This window comes from Crocuta crocuta, unplaced genomic scaffold (assembly GCF_008692635.1).
Source record: "Crocuta crocuta isolate KB4526 unplaced genomic scaffold, BGI_CrCroc_1.0 scaffold80, whole genome shotgun sequence".
Classification (NCBI taxonomy): domain Eukaryota; kingdom Metazoa; phylum Chordata; class Mammalia; order Carnivora; family Hyaenidae; genus Crocuta; species Crocuta crocuta.
Window position 1 is genome coordinate 2,922,343 of NW_027527559.1, and position 15,428 is coordinate 2,937,770.

Consider the following 15,428-nt stretch of genomic DNA (forward strand, 5'->3'; position numbering starts at 1 on the left):
ACGCCAACCTTCTGGCTTCAAGTACTCTTTACCACTAAGCTGTGTGCCTGGTATCCTGCACTTCCTCATGTATAAAAACGGGGTAAGAATACTGGTACCCTCCTTGTTGGGGATGGAGTTAGTCAATATGTGTAACATTCTTAGAACATGGCCTGCCACCAATAAGAGCTATATTGGGTTTATTTCATTACAATTATAATTCCGACCAAATTATTAAGATAATTATTGCTACCTGGCAGCTGTCAGTGACAATATTTATAAATCAGTAACTTTTTTGCATAATCCTAGTGGCTTGAGCCTCACTGGCTGCAGAAAGCTCCTAGGAAGCGTAGGGAGGCTAGTACTTAGGTGTTTTAGCTAGTATTTTAGGTGAAGAGAGAAGTGACACTGACCACATGCTGAGCCGGACGCAATAGCAGGGGTTTTCTGTGAATTATCTCATTTCTTCTCTCTAACATCACTTTGACACAGGAACTCTTATTATCTTCACATCCCGGCTGAAGAAACTGAAGTTCTGAGAAACTAAGGGGCTCCCTGATGCCTGCAGACAAGGGAAGGTCAGATGGAGAATCAGGCGTTGGACGACGCAGTGAGTATGTTTAACGGGGCAGATGCACAGCCTCACGTCTCTGGGGTCAGCACGTGCTCGTGTCCCCTGCATTCATGGGTGTGGTTCCACATTGCTGTAGTCTTTGGCAGTTGGATGGGACATAAGACACTCCTTTGTCAAATAAGTCCTCCTGGGGCGCCTGCATGGCTCAGTCACTTAAATGTCCGACTCTTCACTTTAGCTCAGGTCATGATCTCATGGTTCATGAGTTTGAGCCCTGCATTGAACTCTGTGCTAAAAGCACAGAATCTGCTTGGATTCTCTCTCTCCCTCCCTCCCTCTCTCCCCCTCCCTTCCTTGTGCTCTGTCAAAATAAATAAATAAACGTAAAAAAAAAAAAGCCGTTTCCTATATGTATATATAGGAATTTATATAAATACTTATTTATATAAATTCCTATATATATATATTATGTAAATAAATATATCTATAAATTCCTATATATATTTATATATCTATAAATTCCTATATCTATAAATTCCTATATCTATAAATTTCTATATCTATATCTATATCTATCCTCCTCATTCTCATTTCACCAAAGAGGAAACTAGGGTTGTATGTCTGTGGCTTTGGTTCCACAATTAGAAGTGGCAGAAATGAGGCCAGAAGGCCATCTCCTGACACTTAATGACAGTGTCGTTCATTACGCCTGTCTTAATCCTCACATCAGAATTTTTTCATTGGTGTTTTATAAATACAGTATCTGCTTTATTTGATATGGGGAAAATACAAGTTATTTTCTTAACATAGAAACCCAGCAAGTTAAAATGTTTATTAGATACTTTGTTACCATTACATATATGGTTTACAACAAGCAACAAAACAAGACCATACAAAACAAGGCAATTTGAACAAAAGTACCTTCGGAGAAGTAACCAGTGTCTAACTCTGTTAGATTATAATGCCACTGTCCTTAGAGCCAGAGCACCTTTCTAATATGCTAGAGGGTCACGTAAGCCATCTAGTTAGTAAGAAACAACATTTTAAGCCTCAGTAAAACTTCCTTCTTCCACGGAAGCCAACTCACCTGTGAACAGACAGAACAAACTACAGTATAAATTAAGACCAAGGCCACCCTGAATGAGGCCGTGAGTCATAGCCTCCTCGGGGGCTCACCTCACCAGCCCCTGAGTTCCAGGAGCCCAGCAAGGCCAGCACTCGTTGACAAGAGTGAAGAAGACCCAGAGGCTCTCAAGCAACTTTGATTCTGACATGTTGCCTCTGAGACCAGGTGACTTGTGTGTCATAGCTACCTAGGCACTTACGTCTTCCCTTACCCCAGCCCGCGGGGGACCCCATGTTCCACAAGGAAGGGAACTTGACGTTCTCACCTCTGTGTCCCCAGCACTGGGCACCATCCTAATGCAGAGTGGGTGGGCATTACCTGTCTTTGGAATGTTGTAACAGACGAACGAAGGCATCAGTGAGTTCATGGATGTTGCTGTGGCTGAGACTGTGTCCAGCCAGGATGGTTCAGACGTGGCATCTTCCTCTGGCGGTCACAGACAAGTCCACCTGCAAACACCAGAAGAGGTCTGTTCATCTCAAACTCAATATAAATCAGTAAAAAGATGTGGCTGATAAAAATTATGATAAAACTTGAGATTGAGTTAACAGGAGTACGGTGCTCAAAGGGAGAAAGTTAATAGGGCATTCTTCTCTGCGACAGTCACTTCCAAATATTCCACATGCCATCCATGCTTACTTCACAGGGGAGGGATCTTTCTTTTCCCCTTTGTTCTGTCTCTCTTCTTCTACTAGCCTGGAGCTGTGTTTGGTTCTCTCTTTCTAGCTCCTTTAAGTGTAAGATTATGTTGTTTACTTGAGATTTTTCTTATTTTTTGAGGCCGTCCTGTATCATTATAAACTTCCCTCCTAGAACCACTTTTGCTGCATTGCAGAGATTTTGGACTATTGTGTTTTCATTTTCATTTGTTCACATGTATTTTTTAATTTCTTCTTTGATTTCTTGGTTGACCCATTCATTCTTTAGTAGTGTGCTGTTTACTCTGCATGTATTTGTGGATTTCCAGATTTTTCTCGTGGTTGACTTCAGATTTCATAGCATTGTGGTCAGAAAAGGTGCGTGGTCTGACTTCAGTCTTTTTGAATTATTGAGACTTGGTTTATAGCCTAAAATGCAATCTCTCCTGGAGAATGTCCCGTGTGCATTTGAAGAAAACGTGTATTCCATTGTTTGGGGATAGGAATGTTCTGAATATATGTTAGGTCCATCTGGTCCAGTGTGTCATTCAAAGCCACTATTTCCTTGCCAATTTTCTGTCTGGATGATGTATCTATTGATGTAAATAAGGCATGAAAGTCTCCTACTATTATTGTATTACTGTCAGTTTCTTCCTTTATGTTTGTTAATATTTGCTTTATGTATTTAGATGATTTCATGTTGGGTGCATAGATATTTACCATTGTTACATCCTCTTGTTCCCTTTATCATCATGTAGTGACTTTCATTGTCTCTTGTCAAGTCTTTGCTTTAAAGCCTATTTTGACCAATATAGTATTGCTAATCCAGCTTTAAAAAAATTATAATATAACCTCAGGATTGAGTTAACAGGAATATAGGGGTCAAAGGAAGGAAAGTTGATAGAGGATTCTTCACTGCTGTGGCCACTTCCCAGACATTCCAAATGCGATGCTCAATTCATAGGGAAATCTCTTTCTGTCCCAGATAGACCCTCACCCTTTTGTTCTGCCTCATCCACCCGCAAAAGTCCTTCCCATTTTGCCTTCCACCTCTGCATTGTCGTCCTGGGAATTCTCTCCTGTTCCGCAATATCAGTCCCCACACCACCAACTTAATTCTCTTTCCCCCAAGCCCCTGTTATGATGTTGTGGTGCTTATCTTTTCTACCTAATTTTTCATTATTTATTGTATGTCTTATTTATCAAAAGAACATAGACTGCAAAGCACTGATCAAAGACAAGTGATTTGTAGTATTTTTGTTGTACGTGCTCCCATGTGCATTTTGTAGGATTCGATTATGATCTTCTAAAGGCCAGCGAGAGACCTTTGAAATTTCATTTCTTTCTTTTTAAATTACACACCACACCAAGCTAGCTGTTCTGGTGTTCTGGGAAAAGAACAGAAGTTACTTGTCCTACCAGTGAGTCAGACATCTACAAGCCCCAGCAAGAGGAAGCGGGTGCAGTGTCCGGGAGCGAGCACACACATTCTCCCGAGTCAGGAGCTGGGTTTTGAAACCTCTCTTAGTATGTAGATCTAGAGATATATTTCCATGTACATAACTCCAATACGAGTTAAGCAACTAAGGATGTAAACAGGTAGTTCCCAGAAGGTGAAATACAAATGCCTAATAAAATTACCAAAGGAGTGCCATCTCAGTTAATAAAAAGGCAAATGCAAATGAACAAAACAAGACTCCATCACTTGCCTATCACTTTGGCAGAAGATGAAGAGGTAAAGTTCAGTGTCAGCAAGAGTGAGAATGTAGATTTTAAAGTGCACGTCACAATCCTGATCAGAATTTTTAAAACACATATGCCCTGGCTGAATACTCTCATTGCTAAGAATACACTCTTCAAAATCACTTTTTCCATATTGCCAGGATCCTGACTGAAGGATGCTCACAGTGCCATAAATTTAAGTTCAGAGAAATCAGAGATAACCTAGGTATCTGTCAAAATAATTAATTTTAAATAAACTACACCCATGCTCTGATGCCACATGGTCATCACAAAGAAGGAAGCATATCTCTCTGTGTAGCTATGGAAACATCACAATATATTGTCCAGTTAAAAAAGCAAGTTGTGAAACAGTAACTGCAGTGTAATTCTTTTCTTATGGAAAAATGACATATGTTCCATGTTTCTGCATTCATATAATTGCACATACAAATCCCTGCATACCTGTGTGTGCAAAAACAAACATACAAATACAAATAGAAGTCCAAAAAGAAAAACACCTAACACCTGTGGTTACCCCTCAGGAGGTCAAACAGGAAAGACTTTTACAGACTTCTGTGTATTGTTTAAATTGTGTTTCAACTTTGATGTGATACCTATGACTCCTTTTGGAATAGAAAATAAACCCAGTAAAAGTAGAGGAGGCTTTTAAAGATTGTTATAAAATGTTTGAATCTTAAAGGAAGCAGTGATCACACTTCAGAGACTTCATGCACGAATAATCTCTTTATTTTAAGGAGTCTGTAGAACTTTAGGCTCACACGATCACTCAAATGTATTTGTGTCAGTTACAGAAAACTAAAACCCCTTGTGGTCGCCCAGAACTGTCCTTCCGTGTGGTAGATGAGGTGAAAGGAACTAAATTAAGAAAAAGAAAATTTCTCTGAGACTTCGCTTTTAAAACATTGGCAAGCCAAGTGTAGGGCTCTCGGAAACCCTTCACCGAGCATTGATTGATGCGAGGGGCCCCGAATTCAAATGCCACAGGACAGGCAAGTGACCAAGCAGGAAACCTCGATGAGGCCACCTGGGAAAAGGTCAGACCGAGGGATGTTTGGAGTGTGCGTGGTCCCCAGCTAGCTGGGGCGGTGGACCGGACGTTACTGCATCTGTTGACATTTCAAGAGGAATCAGACATGAGAATTTTTCATTGCAGTAACCCCAGGTTTTACATTGTAGCGACTAATTATTTAAAACCTTAAGTGTTGTATTGGTAAACTGCAAAAGCCAAAGAAAACACCTCTCCGAGTGGGCTTGGCCCGCAGTCTCCCACTTGCCGTGCTTGGGCTTCCCGGTCCTCGCGGGGTGGAGGGGACTCATTCCAACACGTCCTTTGTGACCCACATGGGCTCCCTCTTCTTTCATGAGCCCTTCGGCTGTGGTGTTCTAGAACATCAGAATTCAAAGATAGTTTAGAAATATCTCATTTTTTACCGTAGTAAAATATATATATAACATAGTGATGTGCACAGCACAGCGGCATTCATTGCTTTGACAGTGTTGTACAGCCGCCACCACTAGCTATTTCCAAAAATGTTCTATTGCCCCAACAGAGATCCTGTACTCATTGAACAATAACTCCTCGTCCTGCACCCCCTGGTAACCTCCAGCCTGTCTTCTGTCCGGGTGCCCTTGTCTCAGCGAGGTACTCAACTAACTGGAATCACATAGTATTTATTTGTCTTTTACGTCTGGCATATTTCACCTCACATGTTTCCAGAGTCCATCCATGTTTCAGAACTTCATTCCTTTTTCCGGCTGAAGAATATGCCATAGAGTGTGGGGTATTGGGGTTGTGTTTTGAAGTAGGCTCCTTGCCCAACCCAAGATCGAGAGCGCATGTCCTACCAACGGAGCCGGCCAGGCACCCTGTCTGTTGTAAGAAACACATATTGGTCTTCATTTTCCTTTTCAGCAGGACAGCATCTAAAACTCTCAGAATTTCCGAAGTAGGTGTCTTTTGTCATGTTAATGAGGTGGTTTTTGGAAAGCCCCTCAGTCACTAGAGCAAGATAACTGGTTGCTAAGGGGAACCAGGAACCGGCCACGTGATTCAAGGAAGAGGAGCCTGGAGTCCCAGCCCCTGACCACCAGGGAGGAGAGAGGGGCTGTAGGTAAAAACAAGGCCCCACGAGCAATGATTACATCAACCGCGCCTATGTAATGAAGCCTCCATAGACACCCAGAAAGGAAAGGGTTTCAGAGAGCATCCGAGTTGGTAAACACTGTGGAGATCTGGGGGACAGTGGTGCCCTGGAGTGGGCGGAACCCCGTGCCCTGCCCCCATTCCTTGCTCACGTATCTCTTCTGTCTGGCTGTTCCTGAGTTCTGTCCTGTTACAGTAAGCCAGTGCTCCAGTGACCAGAGGGGTTTCCTGAGTTCACTGAGCCACCCTAGGAAGTTAATCAAACCCAAGGACAGGCCTTGGGAACCTCTGATTTACAGCCAGTCAGAAGCACCGGGGTGACTGGCAGCCGGCCCCTGAAGTGTGTTGGGGGTGGGGGAACTGAACCCTTCACCTGTGCCATCTGATGCCCTCCCGAGGGAGGTGGTGTCAGAGGTAAATTAAATTGTGGCGCACACAGCTGGTGCCTGAGCATTGCTTGTTGGTATCGGGAGTTGAGTGTCGGACATTTTCCGTGTGGATACCGCCATCGGTTTATCTGTTCCTTTGCTGAGAGACACTTGTTTCCACTTTTCAGTGCTGTGAAAAATGCTGTGAATATTGGCTTTAAAATATCTGAGTCCATTTTTCATTCCTTTGAGCATACAGCTAAAAGTAAAGTTGTTGGGTAATAGGCTAGTCCTGTATTTGACCCTTTGAGGAACTGCCAACCTGTTTTCCACCCAACTGCACCATTTTGATTTTGACCAGCAACGCATGTAAATCCCTTATTTTTACAATGATGAAATCAAGGGTAAAACTGGTTAGATAGCCAGCAAGTCAGCTGCAGGGCTGAGATCGGAAGCAAATACCCTGAGTCCCAGTACAGTCCTCTTTCCAAGGTGAACTCCAATGAGATACAAGTCATATGACCAGGCACATGGCAGCAATGTCTGCACAAAGACTGGGCCATTGGAAAGAGACTCCTTAAAACATTTGGAGAAAAGAATTGGAATACGTTCTGGATTTTGCTCTTCATCATAGAATTTTATTCTTTTCCTCCTCAGGTCTAAGCTCTAAGAGAAGATTAAATCATGCTTATCTTTCACCTAATGCCCAACTGTAGAATAGTCATAGACACATTTTTTATCGTTATTATACTTATAGTTCTAAAATAAGGGCTTAAAAATATTACATTAAAAGCAAAAATTTTAGTTTTAGAAAAATTGGCAAATTAACAAAAGTGGAAAGAAAAAAAAAGATTATGTAGAGAACTCTCAGAAAAATAACTATTCACCCCTGAGTGCTTTCTGTTTGGTTCATATGGTGGAAATGTAGAATCTTCAAGTTTAAGAAAATTATTACAATTTGGGGGTGCCAAGCTTAAAAGATAGAACAGGAAAAATAGCCATTCACACCCAAAAACCACAGGTGAACCCTCCTACCAACTCAGCAGCCCTCAGAGTCTTATGACACCCCTTTCGGTGGTCTGTTATTTCTTACATGTCATATGGAAAAGTTTCATGTATCCAATATAAGAGCCTCAAAAGTTTGGGCACAGCTTATACTCTTCTGTGCCTTCCTCCATGCTGCCATTACAGTGGTGCTCCGCAAAGAACTTGTGGAAGCTTCCTGCCAACTTCACATCACCTTCGAAGCTAACACCCCTTGAGTCTCAGATCAGGAGTAACCATTCCATGTAAGAAGTTAGCAGTAATCACAGGCCATTTAAATGTCATCCGAATCTTTGCCTAACTTGAAGAATACTGAGTGGAATCCAGCACGTAACCATAATAGTGCTTCATCTGCTTGGCCCCATTCATCTCCCTGGGCATCTCCAGCCCACAGGTTACTCAAAGCCCTGGTCTCAAAATCATCGCCAAAAATTCTGTGAACTTCGTCCCTGTAGTTCTTGGTTTTGCTTTTCTTTCTCCCTCCTTGGATTTTTAGTGCTTCTTCATTCCAGTAAATAAATTACAGCCCTTTGCGTCATCTTGGCATCCATTCTTGCTTCTTTGGCTGAGCTCTCCTGGGTCACTGATTCTGTATAACGAAGGCTCAGCATGGGGCTGGCACACTCAGCCTCTCTCCTGGAAGGGGACGAAGGAGTTAGGCATGGGGGGTAAGGGCAGGGAGAAATCACAAATGCCTGTAATGTATTCCCTTTTATTACATGATGAAATTCTCATATCTCATGTATTACTTATTTGGGATGGTCTACATGAAAGGTCTTTGGAAAAATTATGTGGTCACTTGTAAAGGCAAAAAGATGAATGTTCTTTGAGATAGAAGGCCACTGCCAACCCACCGTCCCCTCTTCAGGATGTCACCTTGAGGACACAGCAGACCGGGTAAAAGTGGTCTGAACTCGTGATCTCACAGAGCAGAGTCTTGGGGCTCCTGAAAGTGTAAACACTCTGAGTAGCTCACAGTCTCTCTCGGGTATGATGAGACCATCACAGGGTATGTCGTCTCATCTCTCCTGCCTCTCTTCTACTTTCTGTATAATTTTACGTGAAAATGTCTCCAGACTCTATAGTCACTTGTAGCTTATGCCCATGCTATCCCTGATAATGCTTACCCAATACTGAAATCATATTCTTTTCCTCTTCTATGTTGGTACAGAGGGGGCTTTTGTTGGAATCTTTCTGTATAATTTCCCCAACATTGCAATGATCCTCCAAAAAGCAGTTTCATCTCTTCAGCTATAGTTCTTACTTCCTGTCTGCTGTCACTGCAGGTGATACCCAAAGTGCACTTCTCCTAGGTGAGTGTGGGATTCGGTAAGGCCCAGCACTGCCCAGACGGAGCACCACTTACCATGGAGACGCCAACACATGATCCTCAAAACTTGGTTCTGCTGTGGCTCACTCTGCCCGCATTCTGGAAGGAGGCTGCCCTCAGGGACTCAGAGATGACGGACGGGCGTTGAGACCACGTTCCAAGAGTGCGTGTGACCATTCCAGGGTGTGGGATGTGGAACTACCACCCACCCAGTTGTTCAAGCCACAAACCTAGGGGTCAGCCTTAATCTCTCTTCCCATCAGCTGCCACATTCAGCTGACTCCACACCCAATCCACATCCCAGACCCATTTGCCGTTTCCATTGTCACCACTTATGTGTAAGTTCAAGACATCACACAGCCTCCGGATGGGATTTCTCGTTTCATTTTTAAAATTTCATAGTTTATTGTCAAGTTGGTTTCCATGTAACACCCAGTGCTCATCCCCACAAGTGCCCTCCTCCATGCACATCACCCCCCTTCCCCCCCCTACACCCATCAGTCCTCAGTTTGTTCTCAGCATTCAAGATTCTCTCATGGTTTGTCTCCCTCCCTCTTCCCAACTATTTTTCCCCTTCTCCTCCCCCATGTTCCTCCGTTAAGTTCTTCCTAATCCTCCTATACGTGCAAACATAGGGTAACTGTCTTTCTCTGCCTGACTTGCTTCGCTCAGCATAACACCCTCAGGTTCCATCCATGTTGCTACACGTGGCCAGGTTTCATTCTTTCTCATTGCCATGTAGTATTCCATGGTATAGATAAACCACATCTTCTTGATCCATTCGTCCGTTGATGGACATTTAGGCTCTTTCCATGTTCTAGCTATTGTTGAGAGTGCTGCTATGAACACTGGGGTACATGTGCCCCTATGCATCAGCACTCCTGTACAGGATTCCCTGTTTCTACTCTCATTGCTCTAGAGCAGCTAGTATAGTTTTTTTAATTTCTGTAGTTTTAAATTTTAAAAAAGTTTATTTTTAAAATGTTTTATTTATTTCTAGGAGAGAGAGAGACAGCGTGAGCAGGGGAGGGTCAGAGAGAGAGGGAGTCACAGACTGAAACAGGCTCCAGGCTCCGAGCTGGCAGTCAGCACAGAGCCCGACGTGGGGCCTGAACCCACGAACCGCAAGATCATGACCTAAGCGAAAGTCGGACGCTTAACCGACTAAGCCACCCAGGCGCCCCAATGTTTATTTTTGAGAGAGAGCAGGGGAGGGGCAGAGAGAGGGAGACACAGAATCCAAAGCAGGCTCCACGCTCTGAGCTGTCCGCACAGAGCCAGATGCGGGGCTTGAACCCATGAACTGTGAGATCATGACCTGAGCCGAAGTTGGACAATTAACCAACAGGCGCCCCTGGTATAGTCTTTCCTGAAAACATACATCATAACATGTCACTTTGCCAATTCTGAAATGGCTCTCCATCATATCTAAATTAAACCCCACCCCTCGTCTTGTGCTTCTCTGCCCTCACTCACCGAGCTCCGGCCACAGTGGGTTCCTCTCCGCTCTCCCAACTCACCAGGTGTGGTTGAAATGTACTTCCCCTGGTTTTTTCACAGGGCTCCTTTTAGGGCCTCATCCTGACCCTTACCTTCTTAGAGAAGGCTCCCCGGACTCCCAGTCCTAAAGTAACAGCAGCTTGTTCCTCATCACACTGCTGTCTCCTCAGCACAGCGCCTCCTTCTAGTGGGTCCAAGTGTGTGCGTGCACATGCGTGCCTTGAGTTGTTCAAACTTTCACAGAGCGGATGAAAGCTAAGCCCCATTCCTCCATTCTCTCGGCGGGAGACAGGAAATACTGAGCAGGGGTCAAGACTGTCAGAACTTTATAGGGCGCCTGGGTGGCTCAGTCAGTGAGGTGTCTGACTCTGGGTTTCCGCTCAGGTCATGATCTCACAGGTTGTGGGCTCCGGCCCCACATCGGGTCTGCTCTCACAGCTCAGAGCCTGCTTGGGATGCTCGCTCTCTCGCTCGCTCGCTCGCTTGCTTTCTGTCTCTCCTTTTCTCAAAATAAATAAGTAAACATTAAATAAAAACTGTAAGAACTTTATTTCAGGTTTTTTAAATTTCCTTATCTTATCTATTTTATCTTTTGTCAATTTCTTCATCATGCTTAGTGTTGCAACTCTTGCCCTGGAAAGTGCTTATGATCCTCACAGCTGGCAGCAGCGGCCTGGGGACTCGCGACCGTGTCCGCATGCAGGCCTGAGGAAGGAAGGGCACCGAAGAGCAGGGAGGTGGCAGCGATGTTAACGAGAAGAGGAAAGTGAGCGGAGTCCCTGTGGCCTCGTCCAGAGAAGAGCCCATGAACAAGCTGAGACGAACCGGTGGAACAGCCCCGGGGGCGTTCCCGTGCCCACCACCTGAGGCCTCTGACCTCGGATCTCCCCCTCCTCCTGTCCTCATGACAGGACATGGTCCTCCCCGGAATACACACCGAACACTCACCACCACCTCCTCTCCCCCAGACGAGTGTGTGGATTCAGACAGCGCCCCACTCCCTTCTGAAGAAGTCACTCCTTCTAAACTGTTGTATGCCCAGAACTTTCTTGTTTGGGGAGCAAAACCCAGGTGTGCAGGAGTTGATGGCTCTCTGCTGTTGGATCTTCACCTTTACTTGAGTTTTGCTTCTTGTATTCTTACTTTTGCTCTTGTCTTGATGCAAAATTCCTGCAGAGCACTGAATGTAAAATAGATACCCAGTAGACCTTTTGAATTAATTGTACTCTGGGGCAAGAAACATGAAGGAAAAATGAAAAACGGGGAGGAAGAAGGTGTGAGTAGAGTAGGGGCTTCAGAACACAGGGGAAGAAAGCAGAGGCAGAGAAGAGGGAGGAGCCCCCGAGAACCCACTCGCCCTGTGAAGACTTAATCACCGTGCATAGGCACATGCTGTCAGTCTGCTAACAGGGAGTTGACAGAAATGGCCACAGACCAACTCACACTCTTTTGTTCAGTCCTCCCACTGCCTTATTAGCTGCTCGCTCACGGTCTCAAAGCCTGGAAAATTCAGATTCGTTCCTCGTGCAAATACTGAATTATCAACAGAATGGTTTATACATAGCTAGAAGGCAGTTACCTGCTCACATCTAATCAGACGAGCATTCTTTTATTACCTCTTTTTCTTTGAATGAGTAAAAATTGTGGGATGTAAGGAATTGCAGTGATAAGACATGAATTCTCTGTGTCTTTTGTACAGATGTAACAAGCAGCCTCTGCCATTCCTATCTGGAAACAATGCACCTTGCAACCACTCACTGGGGTCTGTCATTTTAGGAGGCAGGTAGGTCTGTGCTGTTTGCTGCTATTTCCAGCACCTGGCACCATGCCTGGTACATGACCTGTGTTCAGTAAACTTTTGGAATTGAATGATTGAATGAATGAATGAATGAATGAATGATGGTCCAAATCTCTGCTTCATCCTTAGGTGACCTGAAGTCTAAGACACAGGCATGTGGAAAATACAGAATGTTAGGGGGAAAATAAATCACTGAGGGAGAAAAGTACCAGAGTTTGCCCTGTTTATGTCCACACCAACTTCATCGCACAAATACACATCGGATGCCTTCTGGATGACAGGAAGGGCGCTACACTCACAGATACAGACAGGAAGACAGACCCTCGTCCCAGTGTGTCCTTGTCCGTATCCCATCGTGGCATCCACCACACTGTGTCAGAGACTAGACTCTGCCTACGCGTCTGTCCTGCCACGAGACTGCCACGTCCGTCAGGACACTGTCCGCCACACTGTAAGCACTCAGCATTGACAGAGGATCCAGTGGAGGTTACAGCCTTCCGGGGCAAAGGCGTATGCAACTGGATAGAGCCAGGGCCCTCAGACGGGAGAAGAAAAGCTGAGCCGTGCTGACCTGGCGGAAAAGGAGGGCGCTGGAGATGTGGCGCAGCTCTCAGGGTTGGAGAGTCATGACGGGGGCTCAGCCTCCAGGAATAATGACCCTGCAACACGAGTCCAGTGAGAAGCCGTGTCCCCTGCAGCTTCCCACCGGTGCCACGCCTGCATCAGAAACTGGGCCGAAAGTCCCCTGCCCCCCAGGGAAGGGGTGTGGCTGTGAGGGCTGTCAGCGAAGCCGCTGCTGTGCTGGAATCCACAGAGCTGGGTGCTCTGTGGCAGCCTGGCACCTCTGTCCACTCACACTGGGACTGAGGCTTCATGTGCACGAGTCGGACTGGCAGAGCCTCTGGCACATCCTGGAGCCCAGCTGCAAAGGACGCTGGGGATTTGAGATCGAAATGCAGGCAAGCTATTCAAAAGATGGTGAATGGCCATAAGTACGACCAGTGTCCGCTGTGTTACAGCGACACGGGAGCTGAACCAGAAACCTGAGTCCACAGACAGTCTTTGGTTCCCATGGGTCCTCCCTCCCTGCAGGAGAGAAACACCGAGCATATGCATGAGCGTAATGACGGTAGCACTAGAGGCAACAGAGACACGTGTAACAGGTGGGGTCTCCAAGAAACGCTTTTCTGAGATGAGCAGAGAGCTAAATGACATGAGGGGGCGACAAGCAGGAGGGCTCTGAGGTGGGAACCGACTTGGCATTTCTAAAAAACTAAAAGGAGGCTGGGGCTGAGCAAGTGAAGGAGGAGAGCGCAGGGGACAGGGCGGAAGAGCAGCCGGGGGCCATGCTGTGTAGGGCCATGATTTGGGGCTCTGGAAAGTGGCGGGCAGGGGAATACTCTGGCTGCTTGGGAAGTGGGTGGAAGGAGGGTGACCAAGCTGATCAGAGTATGAGCAGGGAGATCTGAGCCCCAAAACCTGCCTGGGTGTCTGGGGAGAAGAGAGAGGAAGGGAATCTCGAGAGGTGACTGAAAACTGACCAGGAGAGGAGGTCAGAGGCATCCTGGTGCAGGGAAGAGCAAGAGCTAACACGCACAGCACAGAAGGCCCCGGAACTTTGAGGAGTCCGGTGAGGTGGCAGAGAGGGATCCAGACGTGAGGCTGGGAAAGTGGGGGACAGCGAGATCGCCAAGGGCTCCTGTGCTGTTGTTTTAACTTTTCACATCACCAGGGTCAAATGGTGCAGTGGGAGGTTGGGGGGGGGACAGAACTAGATCTCCCCAGGGAGGGCGGACCTCCCCTAGGACTCTGCAGGAGGACAGGAAGGACACTCCCTTGCCCTTCCTCAGCCCCCTCACTCTAGAGGAAACTGTGGGGCTACCCACAGTCCTGTGCCGTTACTACCAAAACCAAGCTGGTGGTGCCGAAATCAGACAACAGAGATATGAGGCCAGCCAGGTCAAGGTCAGTTCCAGGAGAAACTAAGTTCACATTTCCACCCCAGATTCCCAGGTACTTGTATTCTCAGTACAAGTACACTGATCCTGAAAGGAAGATTCAGATGTAGGATGGTTGAGAGAATAGAGGGGGCATTTCAGAAGGAGAAAACGACGTGTGCCAATGCCAAGGAACCGGAAAGCTCCCGTATCCATGGGCGGCCAAACCAAGGCTGGAACGACAGGCTGACCCTGGGTTGTGAAATGCTTGGTCAATGCTAAGCAGTCGCCAGAGCATTTATTCCTACACCAGACTCCCCAGTGGAGTAACCGAAAGCTACATGTGCACGGCTTGCTCCAGGGTAGAGGCTAGGGAGTGTTTGCCGGGAAGGGCGCCCTATCCAAGCTCTGCGATCAGTGATATCCATACTGATAGACTTAGCTGAGATCAGAAAGTAGTATCCCTCCTAACATGGTTTTGGGAATTTGACATTTAAAAGCAATGAGGTGGCCTTTGTGACCTGAAATCTGGGTCAGACACCAAAGATCTGCAGCGTGTAGAGTGTGGTAGGTTGGGGACGCACAGGGGTTTTAAGGGTCCTGGATCCTGCTGTCTTCTATGGCAGTTGAGGGGCCCCCCTCAATCTTTGTCGTGTTCCCGCTTCGGCTACCAGTCCCTACAGGTCCCTTCAGCGTTCTTGCAAGAACAAAATGCTGACTTTACAGTCGCTGCAAGTCAAGACAAGTGAGTGGAATCACTCAGAAGGCTTAAAAGGGACTTGGCCAAAAACTGTTCCAAACAGGTTATTCCATGTGAACGGGGGCAACAGCCCCCCGGGAGGGAAGGGATGAGCTGGGCCTGGGCGGCTCCACTCCCCAGCTCTTGGGGCTTCCCCCCCCATCGCCCCTGGGCCCTTCAGGCCCAGAGCTGCCGGCACGGGCGGCCGAGGATGCGGCAGCGTGGGGTACAGGTCCCCCGTGGAGAGTGCACCGGGCCTACAGAACCGAAATGGAGTCGGGGAGGAGCTGCCCAGTACGCAATGGCTTCTGTCCTCAGGCAAGCTCCTCCGGGGATTTCTTAGGAGAGTACAGATGCGGGGCCTTCCCGAAGGCCAAGAGGCGTCAAGACGGCTGCACCTGTGTAGACATCGTGGCTGCCTTACGCGTGGAATTAAACTAGGAGTTTGTACAACCCCCCACCCCAGCCGAAGCTGGGTCCCGCGAAGAGAAAGCCCAGCGGGCGACGAC

At 46.6% G+C, this 15,428-nt stretch overlaps 1 protein-coding gene and 1 long non-coding RNA gene across 4 annotated transcripts in view; both read left to right on the plus strand.

Annotated features, from left to right (window-relative positions):
* The first annotated feature begins 470 nt into the window (after positions 1-470).
* Positions 471-12,451, plus strand: LOC144236103 (uncharacterized). 3 transcript variants are annotated; one of them, XR_013336412.1, is made up of 4 exons: positions 471-593; positions 11,063-11,516; positions 12,145-12,228; positions 12,373-12,451. It is a non-coding gene; the product is annotated as an uncharacterized LOC144236103 (long non-coding RNA). The 3 variants fall into 3 exon arrangements; XR_013336411.1 differs by having other exon boundaries at positions 471-589; XR_013336413.1 differs by lacking the exon at positions 11,063-11,516 and having other exon boundaries at positions 471-589.
* Positions 12,452-13,366: 915 nt separating this feature from the next.
* The window catches only part of TMEM123 (transmembrane protein 123), a 44,702-nt gene continuing 42,640 nt past the window's right edge, over positions 13,367-15,428 (plus strand). The window contains exons 1-3 of the mRNA XM_077770036.1: positions 13,367-13,372; positions 14,807-14,925; positions 15,101-15,213. Coding sequence (XP_077626162.1) covers positions 13,367-13,372; positions 14,807-14,925; positions 15,101-15,213 — 238 coding nt within the window. The remainder of the gene's footprint in view (positions 13,373-14,806; positions 14,926-15,100; positions 15,214-15,428) is intronic.